We start from the raw sequence: 23,936 nt of genomic DNA, 5'->3' as shown, positions 1-23,936 counted from the left end.
GCATCTCTAGCTAATTTTCATTTAGCCAATACATTTTTCTTGGCTAAATGCACTTTTTGTATGTTGACTGATACTACATGGTTCAATCAGACTTAAAGTAATTCTGGGTGTGAACTGTCTACCATGACATTAGTAAAAATGGCCAGTTTTTGTAGATGATTCCAAGTAGGAAAAGCAAAAGTGGCATCAATTTGAATATATCTATTCAATGTTTTAAGTATTCAACAGCAGCAGAATGTTACTTGTAACTTACTTATTACTAAGTTACAGGTGTTTGATTAAAGGTAAGATTGCAGTATTTGGATGCTCTTTGATGAATAAGTATATATATAAGGCTTTTTTCTTTAGGCTTATGTATAATAGGGCTTTTCCTTTAGATATGAGAATACTTCACAGTATAATGGTGTTTATTGTAGAGATTTTTGAAGAGTTGCTGTTTTAGCCATGTTGCATCCAAAGCTAAACAGTGGGGAGCAAGTAGTGGATCAGTTGGTTTGCCTCAAGAAAAGAGCTTTTAAGTGAACATTTCACATGATGCAAAATTTGGTTATAGTCTTAAACTTTTATGCGTAACTGCATCACCTTTTTTCCTGGCAACATTTATAGCCCACTGTTTTGCGGCCTGTGGTTGTATGTGGTGGTGTTGGTTTTGTTGTTCTGGTATAAAAGTGTAATTCTGATGTGGCTGACTGTGCATTGGATTGCTTACTATGGTTCAGTGGAGTGAGCACCTTTGTTAAGCCCCTGCTGAATTGTATCATGGACATTTATGGCTTGTTTTTCTGTTGGGTTTTTTTCCTTTGGTTTTGGTTTTTTTAAAAGATACAGTATCTAGATATGTAACTGGTTCAAGGATGTTGCTTCAAGCTGTCTGGTCTTGAAATTGGTGCTGATGAAATCGCTTGCTGCTTATGGGGAAATGAGTCTGGGCCCATAACTTCTTGTGAAATTTGGAGAGTTTGTATCTTGCCTTCCAAGATGCAAAATCGTCCCTTAGTGTGCTTTACTAAGGCTCTTCAAAGTGAAAGCAGGTTATGTAGGTTAGGAAGGAGTGTCTCAAAACAACTCTGTGTAATTATATGTTCAGTTGAGGTAATTATTCTTTACAGTAAGTTAGGGCACAGCATAGACAACAATATTGAAATGTTGCTTCCCTAAGGAAGACAGTGTTGCGGGGGGCGGGCAGGGAGGTGTTTGGCTGTGACATAATGATTCTGTAAGCACTAGTGTATGAACTACAAACATTGACATTTTCAAGAGGGTCTTGGGTTTTCATTTCTCAATCGTTGGTTATTCTGCTATTCATTCTTCCTTGATTAGACATTTCTTCTATGTGTTTTTTTAATGCTAGTTCAGAAAATAGTCCCAGCAGAGATGTAAACAAATTTAGAAAACATCATCATTTCCTAATACAGAAAGTATAATTATGTGCCTAATAAATTGTTCGAAAGAACAACCAAGATGGTAAAATTGGATTGCTTACTATGCACAGAAGAATCCTGTTAAGGAATGTTGTGAGCAAGAAAAATCCAGAGTAACCAGTAGCTGGAGTTCTTTATTTAGTAAAGAAGGTTTCAAGAACTAGGACTACTGAGTGCACTGATTAAGGCAACATCCTTCTGAGCTCAGAAGGAATGTTTTCTCTGCTCTCATATTAAGTATTTGTAAAGCCTGCTTCTGTGCAGTTTCAGAAAACGTCTTGCTTAGTGTGAAGTGTATTTACTGAAGGCAGAATATTTGGAAAAGCTGCTAAAATCTGAGGAGTCTGTACTGTGCACATGTGAACAGCAGTCTCCTATCTATGTGCACCATCTCTCGTCCAGTCCTCCCCATACTTCGCAGCCTTTCATCTTGACAGAACTAGGGTAATCCTGTTTTAGGTCAGGAAGTGTATTTGTCTGACGTAAATGCTGATGTATGCTAAATTTCAGGCTTTGGCTTTTAGGTCTGCAGGTGCACAGCACAAAGGAAGAATACCTGTCAGTTGGTGTACGATCTTGTTTTAATGAGTAAAATAGACTTCCCTTTTCTCTTCCCTGAGTAGCAGAATGTTACTGTTGGGGGATTTTGAGGAGAGAAGGCTTTTAGCTAAATTGACATATTTACCCTGAAAAGGCACTTGACACTGCAAATTGCAGCTGAAATAGTTGATTATGACTTACACATGACTGATTAATAGCGCTTCACAGGAAATGCTGGGCAGTCGTTAATTTTAATACCCTCTGGAGTACAGTCATCTGAGAGAATCCTAAAACCATATTACAAGTAAAAGCTATATATAAGTGAATGAGTTAACAAATTTTTTTACAATTTTTGTTCTGATTCTAATTTTGCTTATAATGGAATATGATAATATAATTCCATTCAAATAAAGGAATTAATCTGGTATCTTTTTCTTACCTGGCATTACAAACATCTGTTAATTACCAGCTTCTCATTGGTCATTCATTTTCATGCTGTTGCAACTGTTGGTGAATTTTGCATGTGAGTGCTTGAAGCATTTGTCAGTATGCATTTCTGTTTTTTAAAAGCAGGTGTAGAGTAACTAGTGAATGTTCTTTCTGCAGTATTTGATTGTTTACAGAATGTTCTTTGTTTTAAAGATGGGGATACCAGCGCAACAGAGAGTGGGGATGAGGTTCCTGTGGAACTGTACACTGCTTTTCAACATACACCAACTACAATTACTTTAACTGCTACAAGAGTTACAAAAGTCAATGATAAGAAAAGGAAAAAAAGTGGAGAGAAAGAACAGAACATAGCAAAATGTAAAAAAGTAAGTGAATGTAATTTCTCTTTTTATAACTCTGTGTTATAAAGTACAGCTATGTGACATCTCTTACCAAGAGACACTGGTTTTAAAAATCAGGCTATTGTTACTAATAATATTTTACTACTTGGGTTTAGTTTGAAATGTAATACTCCACAGTAAGTGATACAGTCTTCCCTGCCTCTTCCCCCACCTCCCTCCCCTTAATTCAAGTTAATATGTACTAGCCATGAAAGTTCAATTTTATAATTGAAGCAGAATTTGTAAGGAGGAATTACATTTACCAAACCCCTCGATAGAGTTAGAGGTGGGGCAGAACAGGCTTTAGATACTCAAAGAAGAATTCTGTGTCTGAAGATCTTCAGTTGTGGTTGTTTTAAGTTCAGAAATGTTTGCTGTCAGTTGTCCTGATGTGACTTTATGTCCCTTTATTTGAGTTGAAATTGTGTGGAAGTGTGCTGTCAGAAAGTTAGCTACTAAACTACTTTGGTAAACAGGATATTGACATTATACTGTTTAGCTGCAGGTGTAAAAATATAATATATGTGAAGACAAATACAATATATGTGAAGAAGTAAAGTACATGGAATTTCCTAAACTAACAAGTTCCTTTGTAGAGAGTCGTGTTGCAATATGGGAGAAGGGTAGGGGTACCTGGACTACCAGCTCTGACATCCAGTATGCACTTAACTTGGAATGCTGAATTGGTTTCTAAATGTTTTGTGAGGTGTAACCTGTTGCCTTCTTGAGATTTCAATGTAGTTTGTTCTGTTGTCTTGCATGTTTTATTGAGAATGGTCCACACTGAAAAGCTGTTAATTCGTTAATAGATTTTGAATTCCTTAAGAGATTTTGTATTTCCTCCAAAGAATGTAAATATCTAATTTTATTTCAGGCATTTCGAGAAGGATCTAGGAAATCTTCACGAGTAAAGGTAATGTGACTTTGGGTTTTGTTTTAAACCTAATTGTACATTACTTAAATAATATGAAGCATCAAGAGTGCAATTGGGGCTATACATTAAGCACTAAAATACTCTTGGTAACTAATGTACTACATAGCATCATAGTAATTTTGAATTAAGATATGAGCACTACATCTTTATGTCCTGTGAAGTGAACTGAAATAGTATAGTGTAAATTTCTATTCTGAGATTACTTGGTTTTGAAGAGCCAGTGGAGGAATTAGGGCTCATTTGTGCTATGCAAGGGAGTAAAGTTCAGTGCACACCTCATTTGAACTTAGTAGCTTGAGGTTTTCATAGCTCTAAGCAGCAAAAGAATGAAATGGCTATATTGCACTTGAAAGCTAAACTAGTGGTTCTGCTCTGTCATACCTCCGTGTGTTCATCTGGTGGGGCTCTACTCACTAGTGCTGGCATAGTTTAAGGAATTGTGTTGGGATGTCTGCTTTGTAAGATTTAAGTGTTATAGCAGTCTTTAAATTTTCTGTGAGATAAAAATACGCATGGTGTGAAAACTAGGTATTTCCCATAGTTTATTCATCCTTGGGATATATAAAAACAAGTGGGACACAATTTACACTTCAAATGTATAAGATATGACTTGCGAATAGTGAAGACAGAATTGGGGAAGAAAATCTCTGTTCTGTGCTTTTTGAATATCGTGTTTGTAAGGTTCCATTGTGTGTTTTCATGGTTTTCTTAGCATCACACCTTTTCTAATGCCGTTTGTGTGTATGGTTCTCTTGATGCACACAAGAAACTTAAACAGGTAAATTGAATTGCTGAACTACTTGCTGTTTTATTAATGTTTAATAGTGTCTTTGCTCAGGTGGATAGAAAAGGGAGCATTGGTTGGCTGCTGCTGTCCCTAAGGAGCATTGGTTGGCTGCAGCCTGGCTGCTGCTTGTGAGGTCTGGAGGTACAATGGCACTTTCTTTAAAAGTGAAAGGATCCGAAGCATCACAGAAGGAAATTGTTTAGTGAGGAGCAGATGAGGGGAGAAAAATGATCTGTGCAAAGCCTGTAACATTAGAGTCAGAACCTTAATGTAGTAGGTGTAGGATTAGTGAAGTTTAAGATGTGAAGCGGAAAAAAGATACAGCATGACCCTTGAAGCTGAAAGGGGAAAATCAAATCTGTGTATTATAGGGTGGAAGATGGAGTTCTTTATATTTGCGTATGTTCACAAAAGTTGAGTAGGCAGGGAAATCTGACCCTCCAACTCCTGCACTCATAGATTCATGATGTAGTGCAGTTGTGGGAGGAAACAATGTCAGTCTCTATTCTCATCCCACTAAAAGCTAGAATCCCTGTTGAAGGGGAATGTATTCCTGAACTTGGGCGATACTTATGAAATGATAAAATTCGTAAAAGGACAAATGTAATGCTACTGAATTCAACTCAATGCTTTTAAGTAATGCAGAATTTTATACTGGACTTCCTTTAAAAAAAAAACAAAACCCCCCCCCAAAACCCCAAACCTTAAATCAATGGCATACCTTTGTCCTTCATTTTGTGCCTTGTTGTAGACTTATTTTTTTATTTTAGTATCTTTTTCTTACCTTGTAATATCTGGTCACTTACTTTAATTTTTAGGGTTCAGCTCCAGAGATTGATCCTACTGACAGTTCGAACTTTGGATGGGAAACTAAAATCAAGGCATGGATGGACCGTTATGAAGAAGCAAATAATAACCAGTACAGTGAGGGTGTCCAGAGGGAGGCACAAAAAATAGCTCTGAGATTAGGCAATGGAAATGACAAAAAAGAAGTCAGCACCAGCAATCTGATTTTCAAACCGCCAGTAGAGGTAATGAGCTGTGCCATGTTGTGTTATTGCACACTGTTTTTGTGCCATGACAAAAATATCCATTTAGATGCCTTTAAAAAAAGGGGGGGGACACGACTTCACATTCATTTTCTGTATCTTGTCTCACCAGATCTAAGCATCAGAGTTTTAACAGCTTTTTCAGAATTTGTAATTGATTTTTATACATACTGTATCACCACTGGTTATATTTACACTTGCATATCGGTTCTCATAAAAATAGCTAAGGTGTTAGTCTGAGCCTGAACATTGGGTTGTCCTTAGACTGTCTTTTGTGGTGGACATAACGCAGTTAACTTTGCTCCTGTTTCTCTGCTCTGTGAGGAATATCAGGAGTGGTTAGAGTAGATAGAAGCATTGAAGTTGGAATCTTTTTCTTCTGCTATGTGTATCAACATGTTAATTGTCCACATTTTTCGTAAGTTACGGTAAGTGTTCTGGATGTTTAGGTACTCGGAATAGAATTTCATTTACTAGTTCATGAAGGATGTTTCTGACGGTAGGTGATACTCTGTTACTTTTTTTTTTTTTTTTTTTTTTTTTTTTACTCTTGTGATCCTTTAACTTCTAGTTTATGAAGAAATTGTGCAATGTCTTTTTCTATCCTTAACATCAGTTACTTACCAGCTTAAAATCAGAGCCGTATAACAGACCTTAGCATTCTGTAGCAGAAATCTCGAGGAGTAGTTACTGTAGCAGATTAATGGAAGCATCTTTGCTTCTTTTCCTCAAAGACCATCATGGCATATGGGACACCCTCCTTAGAGGAATATCCCTGCTTACAGAGCCTTTTGCCTACATAGAGGCTACTTCCTTTTTGATTGGCGATGACAGTTATGAGAGGTGTGAGTTCACTTATTGTCAGGGTATGTATTGGTTTTTAATTAAAAGCCATCCTTCCATCTAAAGATATGAAAATAAATTTGGAAACTCAGGATTCTTTTTTTTATTATTATTTTGTTATTTTCCTGTTCTGTTTTTCCTTGAATGAATCATGAATGCCCTTTTATGTCTGCATGTTTTGTTTGAAGGAATTGAAGCCTTTTGAAAGTGTTATGCAAAACAATACAGCAATTCATCCTAGTAGTGATGAGAGTTAAGTGCACTAAGGGGTATAGTACTTGAATTGTGAGAACATGAATATGTTGGTTTTTCAGCCATGTACTGGAGAACCAGGGCTAAAGCATTCCTTTAATCTGAATTCATAACTAGTTGCATTGGTAGGGGAACAGGACAGTTTGAAATCAGTCTGGAGGTTTAATTACAAAAAGGAGGGGGTTTTTAGTTCATATAGAACTGTTTAGTACTTTTGAAAGTATAATCTGCTGTTAATAATAATGGGAAAATGGTAGAAAATGATACTTCACAAATTAACCTATGTCTTTATAGAGTTACGTGCAAAAAAACAAGAAAATTTTAAAAGCTGCCAAAGACTTGCCTCCTGATGCACTTATTATTGAATACAGAGGAAAGTTCATGCTGAGAGAACAATTTGAAGCTAATGGATATTTCTTTAAAAGGTTTGTTTATTCCAAATGTTTTAATAAGGTAACTGTTAAAATGCTGTTTTGCCAAACTCTTGCCTCAAGTACAAGTGGGTCTTAGCTACCAGCAGTGTCTTGCCTTTTACTGTTGTCTGATTAAAAATAATTGCAGCTGGAATCTGGTCTCCCCCTTCTCTTTCGGATATCTTTACAGATCTGTTCAGGAGTTAGTTTCCTCCTCCTTTGTTCTTCCCTGGTTACAGGGTTTCTGCATTCTCAGTTGGGTAGTTGTGCGCCTTAAATCAGAGATTGGCAGGTTCTGCCATCCTAAAATAATTCTGAAGGTAATGGCAAAGACTTTCTCTTGTGTGAGAGAAATAGATTTTAAGTCCATCAGGCCGAGAACAGAATTGAACACAGGTCAGCTTGGTGCCAGAGTTCTCTAGTTGGTTAAGTTACTGAGCAATGCGTGACTGCTTCCTTCTTCCTGTGGATCATTTTCAGTGCTGCCATTTAACTTCACAGACACACCTACTTGGGAAATTGCCAGAAGCCTGTTGGAGGAGAGAGAACACAGAGCTTTTGCTCAGTAAAGATGGAAGGCTTCCCTGGCACTTGTAATAGCGGAACTTAAAGCACATCTTGCCAAAGTATTTAGATGCCCCCTTTCTTAAGGAGGGTTGGGTGCTAGTGATACTGCAGGTGTTAGGCAGGGATGTGGAGGTGTTATTTTATTCTGTTTTTTTCAGATGATTCTATGAGGCATCTAAATTTCTACCTGAGTTTCATTTTAGGACCTGCCATAAGAAAAGTTTAAGAAAGATAAAGAATCTTAACCTTGTGTCCTCCATGTCTAGTGCTTGCCCTGTTACCGTTCTTGCCTTTAGATCCTATACAGAAGAATTACATTCAGGGCTGTAACTCAAACTTTTGGTATTCTGAGAATACATTTGTAGAATGTGCTAGTTAGAATCATGAAGTTTAAATACAAATGTGTCATTCTCAGATTGACCCACAAATTTGGTGTATTGTGCCAAACATATTACAAAGCTAACTAATGTGAAGAGTAAGTGATATTTAGCATCTTTAAAAATGATAAAACTCTAGTTTTCTTGTATCTTTTCCAGGCCATACCCATTTGTTTTGTTTTACTCCAAATTCCATGGGCTAGAAATGTGTGTTGATGCAAGGACTTTCGGAAATGAAGCTCGATTCATCAGGCGTTCATGTACGCCAAATGCAGAGGTGAGCATATACATAAAGTTAAATTAGGTTTTATTTACTTACAAGTCCCCTTTTTCCTTGAGTTTCCCAACTGATAACTTGAGCAATTTCTACAATTTCTGTACAGGTACTTCAGTGTGTTGTTTGGTGTGTGGTTTTGTTGTTTTTTTTTTTAAAGAGTAATTCATTATAATATAATAATGTTCTCTTGAATATAGGTGAGGCATGTAATTGAAGATGGAACAATTCATCTTTATATTTACTCCATCCATAACATTCCAAAGGGAGCAGAGATTACTATAGCATTTGATTTTGATTATGGAAATTGGTAAGTATCTGAGCATGCTGTTCTAAAATACATCTAATGCTTATTAAGTTACATTGCAATTCAGAGTGGCTTTGTTTTTATACCATTTACTTTGTTGCGTGCTTTAATAACACAATGCTCCTTAAGCACTGTATTTACAATGAACAGTGTGTGTGTGGGCAGGGTTTCTTCTGTATTTTTATTACTGTATATCTGTTGCTAATTTCAGCAATGTTGCAATTACTTATAAATTATGTGGAAAAGATACAAACTTAGATGAATATGAATAAAGATGTACTATGAAAATTTATTGTATATAGGTGTCCCATAGTGTGGGGAGAGTAGAGGGAAGAAAATCTAGAACTACTCGGTAATGCCCTATTTATTTCAGAGTGCCTGGATAGTATAACTTCAGGAAGTGTGGAATTTAGTTATAAATCGTATTTGTTTAATATGTGATTAATAATGTTCAGATAGACTGAATGCTTAGTGCCTTAGATTCCATAATCTATTACACATTTTTCTGAATATAACTGCTGCTCCTTTTGATGAATTGAGGAAAGCTCTAATAAACTGTTGGCATTATCTGTAAGCATTGTTTTGAAATGGTAAAGGAAATAATCGGTTAAGTTCCATTCACATATGTAGGAACTGTTATTCAAACACCTCTTTGAAATCTGATGGCAAAATAAGGCCTTTGAGTGATATAATCTAGTAGAGATTTCTCTTGGCTAGTAGGGAATGTTCTAGGGTATAGGTGCATTGTGCAGGAACACCTAGGCTAATAAATACTAACCTTGGAAACTGAAGCATTGAAGAGCCTATTTCTGTATACGCACTTGGTCAGGTCTAGAAGCAGTCCAACTGTTTCACGTTTTGCTACACCAAGGTAATACTTTTCTGTGGTCTGCTCATAAGTTGGCTTGGGTGCAGTGCTGTGCAGACATGCCTTCACTACTTTTGGACCTGAACTAGTTATGTCCGTAGAGTACTACCTGTATTAATCAACTTGGGTTCAAACTAGCTCAAGATACCTTGTACTGCTAACTGTTGTAGACATACTCCTACATTCCTCACATGAAGACAACCTTAGAAATTGCCTGGTTGATAGGTTTTTGGGGGTTTTGTTATTTATCCTTTTAAAAGTATGTAGTAGTTGTGTTTAGTACCTGCAGCTGACAGCCTGTGTAAGTTGAATGTGTTTGAGTAACAGTTCCTACATATCCAAGTGGAACTTAAAATCATACAAAGTGACTCTTGAGTTCTTTCCAGTGTGCTCGTTCTGTAAATTGTCTACTGTCTTTGCATAAAGCAAGAACTGTCTGCCTTCCATGCATCTGTTAATTTCTTTAATGTGGTGTTTGTATTTCCACTCAGGATATACTCAGGTTTTAGATGTCTTCTGTCTCTTAAGCAAATACTAACCTTGATTTTAAAAGAATTCCATGTTGCAAACAGCCACAAATTCTGTTAACCACTAGATGAGGCTTTTGAATTATAGCAGTATTGCATATCTTGGTGAAAACTTGAGTCAACTGCTTTTAATATGGTTGGTTTGTATCATAGCAGATGTTTAATGTGAAATGTATCAGCTTGTGTGATTTAGTATTGAAAAGTCTCATTGCTGTACAGCCTAACCAAAATACGCCTTCTTGCATTTAATTACTTCTAGTAAATACAAAGTGGATTGTGCTTGCCTCAAAGAAAATCCTGAATGTCCAGTTCTCAGACGTTCTGAGCCTACAGAAAACATCAATACTGGATATGAAACCAGAAGGAAAAAGGGAAAGAAAGAGAAAGATGTTTCAAGAGAAAAGGAGACTCAAAATCAGAACATCACATTGGACTGTGAAGGAGCAGCCAACAAAATGAAAATTGCAGATAATAAACAGAGGAAGCTCTCTCCCCTCAGGCTGTCCATTTCTAATAATCAGGTATTGACACAATGATGATCAGAAAGAAAAGCTTCTAGACACAAATGCTCTCCTTTTGTAGTTACTAAAGGAATTTTAACAAGTCACTGAAAAGGGGTATAGAGACTTATCAAAAATCATGATGGATAAGCTGTTTAGAATTTTTTATACTGTTCTCAGTTTTCCTTAATATTTGATTGTATTTAAAAATGTGTTGGTTCCCATACCAGTTTTAACTATACATTTTTCCTCTGAATTTGTTTGTGGATCTCTAATGTGAAAGCCTCATGTCATGCTTTCAGGAGCTCCCAGTCCATCCTTAAGTGTCTTCTGGTTAGTTGCATATGTTACTCAAGAGCATAGTATTTTAAACATAGCAATAAGTAGCCCTGCTCCTATAACAAATATAAAACTTCAACCCAGAATATTAAGTGCTGGCTGCAGCTCTGTGTTTAATAGAGCTTTGCAGCTGTATTAAATAGAGTTTGGGGAGTCGGAAGGAGGAAGGTGTGTTTTGAAGCTGAATAGTGGATAATAGGTGGATAGTATGGTAAAGCTACCTGGTAATATACCATGATAGTCAATTTTAAATTAGTCTGTCTTTTAATATGTCAGTTTGAAAGAACTAGTGGGAGAGATCCATGAGATTAATTATTAACTTAATTTGCAGAGCAGCTATTAAAGATAAATATTTAACATGAGCAGATGGTTACCTTAGTAACTATCTATCTTTTCTTTCTTTTTGGGGGTGGTGGTGGTGGTGATTTTTTTTTCATATATGATGGTTTTTGATGAGGATTTAGGGGCAGAGAAAAAGGAGTTATTCTAGGAGGGAGCCATTTCTTAGTTCTTTTCACACCACTTAGGAGTGAAGGAAATAAGGTAAAAATGAGCATATTGACCCGCAGTTTTCATAAGACGATCAAATTGTTCTGGGGTTTTAGTAGCTGAATAGCTTAAAAATGCTTGCAAGTCCAGAAGGCATGGCATGTGACTGTTACAAATTATGATCTCCAGAGAGGCAACATTTAAACTTTCTCATCCTAAGTGATTTTTTTGTTTCTCTATGTTTTGTTTTTAACAAGTGATAACTGGTGTTTGGAACCTTCTCCTGAGCTTTTAACGTAATATACAGTGCTTATATAGAAAAGTCACAGGAGAACTTGTATTATTTTTCAAAACTGAACTTAAAACAGTAGGAGTTGTGAGAAGAATAAAGCTGTTAAAACATGCATCTAAACATAGAAGCCAGTCAATTAATAGCTCTTTTCCTGGGGTGAAATATATAATGCTAGGTAAAGAAAACGTATGGGGAAAATGTAAATGTACTTTTAAGACAAATGTTAAAAAAACCTTTGTCTAGTCCTTTATGTAAAAGTGAAATTGCATATAGGACTAGTGAACACTTAACTCTTTTCAAAGTCACTGTTTCATCGTTGGTTGGTTTTTTTTTTTTTCAAAACAGAAAACCATTATTAGTTAGCTAACTCTTGTGTTTCCTTATGGTATGGCAGTGTCATTAGATTCGATACTGAGAGTTTAAATGGAAAATGTGACTTTAGAATATGCTTTTGAGCTGAGAAGAACTATGTACTTGTTTGTTAACATCTCCTTTGACATTCATTCTATTTCACTAAAACTAATGGTTTTCTTTTTTTTTAATGGGTGTGTAATGTAAAGTTCTTAATTCTTTAATTGATTATGAAGTGGCTAGATCAGTGGCCGCTGTTAGTGCTCAAAAGTTTCTGTTGGTTTGGAGGTTTAATTCTGATTTTTTTTTTTTTTTGGTTGGTGGGGTGGGGGAGTGGGGATGGAACCCCAAAATTTCAATAAGATCAGAATGCTAAAGAAAAATACAGATGTGTCTAAACCCAGAATGGAAAAGATCTAGTCAGGTGATCATATTTACAGGTTTATACAAAGGTACAAGTGGATATTAGTATTTTTTATATTTTTGTCTTGATTTATTGGCTTGGTTACTTTTGGTGTAGTGATCTGAGGATTCTTAGTTCTGTGTAGCTTTTAGTTTTCCCTAGTTTGCAAGAGTAGTAGAGCTTCTGTAAAGCAGTCATTTCCATCTTTCAGGAGCCAGATTTTATGATGATATAGAAGAAAAAACTCCCATTAGCAATGAAGTAGAAATGGAATCAGAGGAGCAGATTGCAGAAAGGAAAAGGAAGATGGTAAGTCGGGAAGCAAGTAGTTGCCTAAAGTTGTCACTAAGGCTTAGTGACACCTGCTCTTCCCATGCTAATTGCTGCCTTTTTCTAGGCTTGTAGAATCTGAGTGTGTAAGAAGTCAGACCCTTACATGAAGTTCAACTTAAAATGCAAGGCTTGCTACTTGAGAGCATTTCATCTGGCTTGATCATTGCTTTCTGACAAAAACCTGCTTTTATCTTCAAGCTATATAATTTTTTTATTGCCTTTAAAGAAGACATTGTAGAAATCATCTGGATTTTATTTTCTTTACTCTTTATTATTGCTTGTTATTTGTAATGGCCATTTTATAGATAGTATTGGAAGTCAGGGTTTTTACCTGACTAATTATTTTTTTGAGTTCCCAACTTATAAAGCCTCAGAAATCCTAATTTTCAGAGGTTGGTAGAACAGTGTTACAAAAATTGGTATTTTGAAATGTGCTTTTTTTGTTAGGCATTCAAAATGTGAGATACTTGAAATTACTAGTTAAATCACAATCCTGGCCAAGTTGTATAATGAAAATCACAGTCTTGGCCAAGTTGTATAATGAAATACTAATATTTGGAACTTTCATTTTATTGTTTGTGCTCACAGAACTTCTGATAAGTGGAGTTCAAGGTGGCACCAAAACTGTCAGCATCTGCCCAGACCTTAAAAAAAAGTAAAAAGGGGATGGGGCATACATTCCTTTTGGTCAATATTTCCTACAACTGTCAGTAGCAAAATTGATGAGACCTGTGCTTATTAGACATTAGAAAGGAAAATCTGCTCAAGTAAAATGTATATTTTGATACGCAACCTGAAGAATGACAGCATAAGCTCTAATATTAACATACAACAGTGTCTTGCATTCTTTTGAGGAATGATTCTCATCAAACACTGTTGGATGTATTGGTTTTGCTCCAGAGGATGTGCTGGCTTGTCTTTTTTTTTTTTTTTTTTTTTTGACACTTTACATTTGTATTCTTACTAAAGCAAAGCTCTCTGTGAAACTTGGTTACAGCAGAGTTGCTGTAGTAGTTAAAGATGTAATTATTACTCTAGCTCCATTATGAGGATTGCAAATAACTGCAAGTTTGCCTGTATTTTACCAAGCAAACAGAGGCAGGTTCAGTGGCAAAACAAAATTGAGTTCCTCATTCACTCATATGAGCAATATATTTGCACGTATTCTTTCTTTGGTATAAATACGTTGTTGCTATCAGTGCACTGTTGAACTGCATGCATTTATTAAAAAAATAAATAAAGTTTGTAATAGAAGCCCCCAATTCTGCCATCTCTGTATTGTCTTAAGCAGAGCGCTGTGCAGATGAAGGGATCTGCCTCTGTACAGCACTAGGACCTGAATTACAGATAGACAGAAAATTTAGCCTCTCTGTGTGACCTCATGTTATTTTATTTTGCAATAGTGATTCTTGGATGTTGATTGTCTGGTTTGATGTAGTTTGTGACACTTAGAAAATTGGGTCAGTGGGTATTGGAGCTTTCTGTTGTTGTTTCATGCATGTATTAGTATTTCATATCTTTCTGGTCATTAGTGTTACACTGTTTTTAAATACTATACATGCAAGTAAGTGGCTTAGAGCTGTGTGTTCTTTTTATGCTTATAGGCCAGTGATTTACGAGTAAATAACTGTTTTTTAGCAAGTTCTTAAATCCAAAGCAGGACTCTCTTCTTATTTGTCAGGGTTGCTATGAATGCAGGCCTTTCTTCAGAGATCTGTAATAATTGCAGTCATTGTAACATCTCCCTTTCCTCTGAGCTGCTGAAATTGATCTCCATGTCAATATACACTGAACATGTTCTGAAGTACTTAAAAAAAAAAAAATTATTTACATGTGCAAAAGATTATGACTGAAACTTGATCATGATTATTATTATATCCATCAGACAAGAGAAGAACGGAAAATGGAAGCTATCCTGCAAGCTTTTGCCAGACTAGAAAAAAGAGAAAAAAGAAGAGAACAGGCTTTGGAAAGAATCAGCACAGCAAAAACTGAGGTTAAATCAGAATGCAAGGAAGCACAGATTCTCAATGATGCTGAATTTATTCAGGTGGTTATCTGGAACTTTATTTTAAAGCTAGCTTTTAACATGGCATATATTATCGGTTTGGATGTCAAGCTGCACTTTAAGATGTATGAAATACTTTTTTTTTTTTTTTTTCCCTGAACTTAAATATATTTGTCCAAAATCTATATAGTTCTTTGCCATTCTATTACATTAGCTCCTGATTTTTTTCAAGAAAATATGTATAGAAATCTTTTATAAGGCATTTCAGTTACATTAGTTTGTGCAAATGTACACACCCACCCACCAGCTGTATAATTCAGTCTGTCTTTGAAGTTCAGGATAGGTGGTGTTTACCGATGCTGACTTTAGCCACAGGAGGTGGCTTTCCTTAGGCACCCTGTATAACCAGTGGAGAACAACTTCCTTCTTCAATGAGTTATTCAGGAACAGATTATAATCCTTTCTTTTCTTTTAAAGGAAAGGAATTATTAAGGTGTCGTTTGTTCAGAGTTCTTGCAGATGATACTTAATGTTTCATAAACAATTTTTTACTCTGTTGTTGCTGGATGCTAGTATGCTTCTTACCTTGCAAATACTCCAACAGATTCTCAGTTCAGGTTGTTTCCCTGGATAATTTCTGTCAGCATGCTGCTAAGTACCTTTTGTGATAATGCCAAACACTTAGTAAACTACAAATTACAAAAAGGATATTGGACTGAAAGACATCATGATGTAAGCAGCTGATTTCTATCTTATGGATGAATGAATGTGGTACAGCAGTTCTTACACAAATCTGTGGTGATCTGACCAGTGACCGGTGTGCGTGAATACTCTGCCAATGATATAGCAGGTGCTTGGGAGGAAAATACAGGACATCTTGTAGTTTGCCTTGAAGAAGGATAGAAATATTATCTCTGAAGTATTTTAGTTCTAACAACAAAAATGAGATAGAGGCTTTTTGGACCTGTAAAGGAAGGGGGAACTGATGTTTTCTTTTAAGAAAGAGATACAGCTTTACATGTGTGCGGCATCTGTTTACTAGACTTTTATTTTGTACCAGGAACCAGCAAAAGAAGAAACTGCCACGAAGCCTACCCCAGCCAAAGTTAATAGAGCTAAACAGAGAAAAAGCTTCTCACGGAGTAGAACTCACATTGGACAACAACGTAGACGACACAGAACCGTCAGCATGTGTTCAGATATCCAGCCATCTTCTCCTGATGTGGAAGTAACTTCACAACATAATGAAACAGAGAATGCTGCACTGGTAGCTGAGCCTGAAACAGAAACTGTTGTTACAGAAATGGTTACTGAAACGGAAGCTCCAGCACTTAATAAATGCGCTACTAAGTATCCTAAAACAAAGAAGGTATGTCTCTTAAGGGATGGGGAGAAGAGGATGGACTTTAACAGAATTTTAAAAAACTACAGAATGCTGCATCAGTATGCAACTATATATAGATTTTTTTTTTTTTTAAATGTTGACTCCTTTCTTTAAAAATCACCATTACATAGCCACTCACTGGTAATCAATTAAAAAAAGGTATGTGTAACATCCATTGGTAGAAGTTATTTTGGATTTTAAGAGACTTCGAAAATACATCTTTCAGAACAATTTTGGAACAAATATTTTTCTAAGGGAAGTACTTTCTCAATGGGCTGAAGTAATATACATAACCAAAACATAATTAAAGCTGTTAATTTAAAAGGAGAGAAAAAAAAAAAAAGAAAAGTTGCCTTTCCTTCCTTTGTTCATCATATGCTTTAGAAGGTATTTTAATGGTAGCAAACAGAGTATCTCGAAGGAAACCATTAACTTCTAGTACTTCTGAGATGTCTGTTTGGAAGTGAATGGATTTAAACACTCAAAATTCATGTGCATGTTTGGAGGGAAGATTCTTCACTCTTTAGTGCTTTGTTTTTAAACTTTTTATTGGACTGCATTGCAAAAAGTTTGAAGAAATGCCACACTATTTAAAGACACTTGAAAAAATCTTAAATCTGCAAGTGTGAATAAAGCAGTAAAACTTTCTGCTTTAAAATTCTATAGACTGCATTAAAAAGTTACTTTTTTTTTCAGTATGCTTTACAAGTTCTTCTAAAAATTTTATTCAGTGGAGGGGAAAGGGGAGGAAGTTGTAGGTTGAGACTTCTTGAAATTGTTACTGTTCATTTGACAAGATGGTTTTATCTTAAACCCCCAAACATACTTCTGTATATATTTTTTTTTTTTAAAAGGCACGTGAGTCATCCTGTAACACTACTTATTGCATCACTATTAAATTCTTGTCAGGGGAGACTAGAATCTTTCTTCCTTTTTTGCATGTTGCATAGCAAAAAAGGAAGGTATCTGAAGTCTGAATTTTACTGCACTTTTTTGCTGTTTCATAGTATTAAGGATAAACGTCTGTGAAATGTCTCATTGCATTGTACCCAGTGTACCCTAAGTGAGGAGAAAGTCCTGCTTTAAAAATGAATTAATAAATATAAATAGGTTTGTAAAAGACAAGCAACTTAAATATATTGTGATAATCTGTGTTAAAGCCTTAATATCATATTAATATTTAATGTGCTATTTTTGCATGCCCTTAACCTTGCTGAACCATTGTAAAATTCAGGAGGTTAGTTTATGTGTGAATAGGAACTAAAATCCACTGGCACGTTTTTAAAAACACTGAACGAGCTAGGAAAGAATACCCTTTTTTGACAAGCGTGCCTTAGTAAATGTGTTGTAATTTAATACAACTACAACAGTGAAGAATGTTCAAGGCGTTTGCCTGACATATTGACTGAAGCACAGTCCTGACGGTACGGAAATCTGATGAGGAGTTTACTTAAATTTGTTCTATTAATGTTACGCTACTTCCCCTCAGCTTAGGTGCTCAGGCACAACTTTAAAATTTGTCTTGCAATTCACATCATAAGTACGGTTGATCTGGGCACTTCTATAGTATGTTCAGTGAGAATTAAATACAAAAGAACTAAATGTTAGTTTACAAAAAAAAACCCACAAAACAAAACCGCAAAAAGCAAAACCCCCAAAACTTTGGTATGTAGAGCAAATCTGTACTGATTCCTTCTGCTGTTCCCATTATTTCACTAAAACTGTCCTCATTCTTGCCCTGTGTATTCTTAAACTTGCAGCCTGGAAACTAGCTGTTTCTGGTTTGTGTAACAGTTGACTAGGTGAATAATTAGACTAAAAAATTTCTAAAAGCCACTGATAAAAACACTCATAAAACACTGATTTTTTTTTTTTTTTTTTTTTTTTTTTTCCCCTCTCTCTGTTTAGCACTTGGTCAGTGAATGGTTAAGTGAAAAGAGTGATAAAACAGGGAAGCCTACAGATAATCTATCAGAAAGACCTCTACGCATAACTACCGACCCTGAAGTTCTGGCTACTCAACTGAATTCTTTACCAGGTCTCGCTTACAGTCCACATGTATATTCAACTCCAAAGCACTATATTCGTTTTACTTCACCATTCCTTTCAGAAAAGAGGAGGAAAAAAGAACCTGTGGAAAACATTACTGGCTCTTGTAAGAAGGTAATGCTTCCCTTCATTATGGTTCCCCATCCCATGTTAAGTATCAGTCTTTATTTGCTAGCACAAATTCAGGCAGAAAAAAGCTGGTTGGCAAACCAATTCTGTCATGTGTAATGTGTTTTGAAACGTTTGTCATTAAATTGTTAAGTCACTGATTTGAACTTGTTCTATTACAGCGTTGGTTGAAGCAGGCTTTGGAAGAAGAAAATTCAACAATGATTGATAGATTTAATTCACCATTGCAGGAGAGATCTAGAAGTCCAGCCATCAATGGTGAAAATAAAAGTCCTTTATTACTGAATGACAGCTGTTCCTTAACAGGTGAAGTTTTTACTAATACAGTACATAAGTGCTATGTCAAAGTAGTTAAATGTGGAGGACCGTGTTTTTTAAAGTGATGAGTTAATGAAAATTCCAGCATTATTTGCACTGTTTCCTGATACTGTCTTTGAAAGAAATGCTTAGTTGCATAGTGGTTGGGATTTTTTCCCCCTTTAATGTATAGTTGATACTAGGTAAGTAACTGCTGTATCTCCTAGTGTTTACAGTCAACAAAAGACTAATGTTTTGACTATGAGTATTAAGAGGTTAGATTATAAATTCATTTTCCATGCTGTTCTATATATTCAGAACTCCTTTTAAATTCAGTGGGCCTGTGTTGCACACAGGGGAGAAGCTGTGTAATCTTGTAGGCTTAATAAAAAACAGGAACATGCTAAAAACTGAACACACTTCCATAAGGATATGGAGCGTATCACATGATTCCGGTGTACAGTCCTGAACTTGGAATTTCCACTTTTTAGCTGAACGGTCTTAAAAATGCATAGACAGTGACTTTCCCTTTTCTGGAAATATAGACAGTTCTTCCCATCATCGGAGCACACAAATTTCAGTTACTGATATATCTGTAGGCTGTTAAGAGTTTATTTTTCAGGAAGTCTGTAGGCTGTGAAGAGTTCATCTTTCAGGAAGCCTGCCCTTAAGAGATTTTTTGTAATCTTACTAATTTTTTTAATGCGGAGTTCGTAATTTCATTACATCAAGTACTTACAGTTGTTTAAGTGATTACTATATCTAGATCTGTTCTAGCTTTTTTCTAATTTTAACACACAGATCTAACCACACCACTAAAGAAACGAAGACTGTATCAGCTATTGGAGTCTGCATTCTCAGAAACCTCCACACCCACTCCTTCTCCGTATGCCACACCAACTCATGCTGACATCACTGCCTCCGAGCCACCATTGTTCGCTACTCCTCCTCGGGTAAAAACAGAAGATGAAGCTTGTAGAAATGGTTACAAACCCATATATTCGCCAGTTACCCCTGTAACTCCATGTATACATGGAAGTACCATGCACTTTGAGGTAAGATTTGTAATGAATTTCGGTGTGTTCAGAGAATGTGTTTAGACATTCTAGTGCAAATCAGTATTTGTACTCCTTCTACAAGGGAGTGTTTTATATTTCTCCAGGCTAAAAAAGAAATTGACTTGCAATTTCTTCTTATTTATCTAGAATATTTCCTCACCTGACAGTTCCCCAGAAGTAAAAAGGCGAGCTTACAGTCAAGAGGTACGGATATTTGCCAAAAACTGCAAATGGTATCTTGATTTCACCTGTCTGGCTGCACCGTTCTTAGTAAATGCTTTTCACCAGCCATTGCAAGTTTCCTGGAATGTAAAGGGTAGCTACCCTACAGGTTTTATTTGCTTATTACTGTATATTTCCACTTTACCTGTTTCATTTTCCATTTTAAACTGGTTTCAGTCTCCTCTTTTTCTGTATCACTGATGGCTGTCATGGAAAGGAGTAACTACTGCAATTTACAGATAAGAACAGAAAAACAGCATTGGTGCTTTTCAGGCTGTAATTAGATTTAAATTAACATTTCTCCTTGTTCCCAGCATCTCTTAATTGTTTGTGTTGGGGCGAATTCTGCTCAGAGTGAGAGCGCAGAGCAGAAAGGTGACGAGTGGGTCTGGGTGGGTTGGTTCGGGGGCAGCAGTGCCGTGGGAATGTGCCGGCTACTCCCAGCCTGGCGGGTGGAAGCGTCCCGCGGCGGGGTGGAGGCCGGCGGCCGGGGCCGCCGGGCCGCTAGAGGGCAGCGTGGCTCCCAAACGCGAGACCTTCCTCAGGGGCCCCTCTGCCCGCGCGGGGCAGCGGGGAAGCGTTTCGCAGCGACGTGGAGCTCGAATTGCGTGTGGTAACTACGCGGTTCGTGTAAAGGTGTTGAACGGTAAACTTAATGGCACCTAAAAGGAATAGGTAAAGATTAGTAACAATAAAAAGATTTAGCGGGTTATACTAACGGAGACTCTCACTTCTGGTGAGTGGTGTAAATGAATGATCCAAATACGCTCCCCTGCTGGGAGTTAAGCACGTGTATGTATATGTTTTAGGTCAGAATCTTAACAAATGTTGAAATACACAAAACTTCTCATACAACCACAGCTGTTGACCAAATTTAACAATTACTTCTAAACTATTGTAATTGAATTTTGTTTATCTGACTCGAAAAGAGGAGTTTTACTTAGGAACTCTCACTTTGTAATACAAATAATTTAAAAAGGATTCATGAAAACCTTAAAACATGTTCGTTTAGAAAAGCTGCTTCCAGCCATGGATATGTGCTGGGTTTTTCATGGTTAATACAGTTTTAAGAAGTACAAAAGAAGTTTCTGTAACTTAAGAATTTTTTTTTCCCCTCTACGGAATACTGGTTTTAATATTGTCTCGAAATTCAAAAGTGTCTCAGAAAAGCTTTACTCTGTCGTCATCCCCCTCCCCCCCCCCCCTTCTTTTCTTTCCTCCCTTGTAATAAATGTTTTGACACTGAGGATCCCTTTTATGTTGAATTGAAGCAAGTGCTTTGTAACTTCCTGGCCAGGGACTTGGTCCTGTTGAAGCTCCTCCCCTTGCTTTGCCAGTCGTAAATAAAGCCTGGCATTTAGGGTTTATTTTGACTTTGGTTAATGTGCGTTTTATTAAAATGCTTTTCCCTCACACATGGCAATAGTAGAAATAAGTGTCTGGCTGTAGAACTGTTTCTTAAAAATAAATTCATGGTACTGGAAGGCGTTTAATCCCACTAAAGGCACAACTGAATGTCAGAATAGTTGCAGTTTTGTTGGAGTGTGGAAAAATGGTTGATATGCTTTTTCTTCACGCAGGGATATGACAGAGCATCGATTCTAGCACTGAATTCTTTCAGAAATTCCAACCTGACAGAAATGGGCCTGCAAGAAATAAAGACTATTGGATATTCCAGTCCAAGGAATAGGACTGATGTCACACGGCAGTGCACTGGAGAAATGGAATCTGTGTCAGACCTCCAGCTGGGACTCGAAGTAATTGAGCAAAGTGCACTGCATAAAAACCTGGAAGCCCCCACACATGATAGGACTGATTCAAACAGCCAATTAGAAACTGCTCATTGTGGACGGGGCACAATTTATTCTTCATGGGTAAAAAGTCCCGACAGGACAGGTGTAAATTTCTCAATGAATTCTAATTTGAGGGACTTGACCCCTTCACATCAGTTGGAGGTAGGAGGTGGATTCAGAATAAGCGAGTCAAAGTGCCTGATTCAAGACGATGCTAGAGGCATGTTCATGGAAGCATCTGTTTTTTGTACTTCAGAAGATGGAATTGCATCTGGCTTTGGAAGGACTGTCAATAACGACAACTTGATGGATGGAAATTGCACACCCCAGAATCCTCCACAAAAGAAAAAGGTTATAATTTTAAGAATCATTTGGTCTGTCTTAAATAGTCTGCTAATGATATTTCTGTAACAGAAAGAACCATAATATAATAAAAAACAACTGATAGATACTACAATGTAGTAGACATTATTCAGGAGAAATAATGAAGAGCAGAGAGTAAAGCTGCATACACCCATTAGTAAATTTATTTTTTCCAAGTAATAGATACAAATTCACTTTTATTTCATATGAGTCTTAAATGAATTGCTCAATAAATACCTGCTTTTCAGGTTTGAAAATGGTTGCTTATGCCACCAAGTATTACAATATCCTATTATACAGAATATATATAGAATATATATTCTACTATACAGAATATATGCTAGCATCAAAGAGATCATATACTGTGAACATTTGTTACGAATTACTGCAAGAAATTGCACTAGCAGATTTATGATACTGAGACTTTAAAATTCCAGTTTTTATATGCTTAAGGTATCTTGGTTTCACTGTTAGATCTACACAGAAATCCTTATTTCCTTATATAGGTTTTAGGCTTTCCAAGGACGCACAAAAAATTGCAGCTTTTTACAGAAAGGGGGGGGGGGAAATCTCAGCTAAGGAGAAGGTGAGAATTCAGGAATTTTGTAGGAGAATAATAGAAGCCTTTCCCTAGGGTCACAGAAGACATGAATGTCCTTATGCAGTTGTTAAAGGAGGTTTTTCCATATTTCAGCACTTCTGTAGGCATTTGCTTCTCTGTTTTCTCTCACCATTGGACAAGTTCATCCCACTTCAATATGGTCCTGTACATAGTGGCCACACTGCATAGATTCATCCATTCTTAACATTTAAGCTTTCTTTAAAACAATACTCTTCAAGGGATCCCAGTCACGTGATGTGGAAATAACACAAATTGTTTGAAAGCAAGATCAGTTCTTAACCTAAACGTTCTTTTATGAAAAACCAAATATTTTTAACTGTTCTTATCCGGACATATAGATGAGTCTTTAATGGATAGATCTATTTGAAAGCAAACAAACAAAAAACCCTAGGACTGCAAACTAAGCAGGCTGCTTTGGTTTTTCTCTCTGTGTAGAAATGGATGTCTGCTTTTATTGATGACTAAGCCAGTTAAATGTTAATTTTTTTCGTTATTGCACTTTAGTTTCTTGTTTTGGATGCTATATGGTTCAGAGTAGGTTGTTGATAACTAGAAGAAAAGATTTAAAGACATTAAATGTCATTTCCACCAAACTAATGTCATTACTGAATAAAGTAGGTCTGAAGGTCAGTATTTCAGCTTTCTGCTTCAAATCCTGAAGATACATAGTGAAAACACTTGAAAATTTATTTTTTTCACTGAAGGTAACTTACTGAACATTTAAACGATTTTCTACTCTATGGAAGCTTCTGTGTAGTGATTTTATATACATATATATAAAGTAGAAACCACTTTTCCCTTCGTGTGTGATTGGTTTTGGTAATAAACTTTACTTGGAATTTAGCTTTAAAATATGTTCTTAATCAGTCTCCTTTAGAGTGCAGTAAAGACAAAGTCAAACTGGGAAAAGAATGAAAGTTTAAGTTGCGAATTCTGCATGTTAAGGAAAATGTATGAAGAGCTTAGAGAATCCTTTGATATGTGCAGTAGAGCGAAGCAGAAGCGTGGTGGGTTTTTCATAGGAGGGAGTCAGACCGAGAGCAGGATGTGACATCTCTTAAAATTAGCTTTACTGTATCAGTATACTCTTACTAATGCTGCAGTTCCAGGAAAAACTGTAGAGTCCCTTGTAGCTTCAGCCAGCAATATGACAGCAGCAGCAAACCCTTTGCTGACCTGCATCATCATCTGCTTCTTCCCTGAGGCAGAATGCATACTTCCTTCTCTTGGCTGAAGCTTTTTTTTTTTTCTTTCTTCACATTGTCCTTAACAGTCATTAGTAGCTCAGTACTCTGTAAATTCACTGCAGATGTGG

At 36.4% G+C, this 23,936-nt stretch overlaps 1 protein-coding gene across 1 annotated transcript in view; it reads left to right on the top strand.

Moving 5' to 3' along the window:
- Window positions 1-23,936, top strand: part of KMT2E (lysine methyltransferase 2E (inactive)) — a 61,423-nt gene that overhangs the window by 31,257 nt on the left and 6,230 nt on the right. Inside the window, 16 exon segments of the mRNA XM_050912117.1 lie at window positions 2,604-2,776; window positions 3,666-3,704; window positions 5,331-5,543; window positions 6,951-7,081; window positions 8,173-8,290; window positions 8,488-8,597; window positions 10,249-10,510; window positions 12,575-12,584; window positions 12,587-12,672; window positions 14,582-14,746; window positions 15,765-16,073; window positions 17,997-18,251; window positions 18,428-18,572; window positions 19,365-19,618; window positions 19,769-19,825; window positions 21,424-21,987. Of these exon segments, the coding sequence (XP_050768074.1) occupies window positions 2,604-2,776; window positions 3,666-3,704; window positions 5,331-5,543; window positions 6,951-7,081; window positions 8,173-8,290; window positions 8,488-8,597; window positions 10,249-10,510; window positions 12,575-12,584; window positions 12,587-12,672; window positions 14,582-14,746; window positions 15,765-16,073; window positions 17,997-18,251; window positions 18,428-18,572; window positions 19,365-19,618; window positions 19,769-19,825; window positions 21,424-21,987 (2,891 nt within the window).

The sequence above is a fragment of the Gymnogyps californianus genome, chromosome 1 (genome assembly GCF_018139145.2).
Source record: "Gymnogyps californianus isolate 813 chromosome 1, ASM1813914v2, whole genome shotgun sequence".
Taxonomy (NCBI): domain Eukaryota; kingdom Metazoa; phylum Chordata; class Aves; order Accipitriformes; family Cathartidae; genus Gymnogyps; species Gymnogyps californianus.
This window is presented reverse-complemented; position numbering and strand designations above follow the sequence as displayed.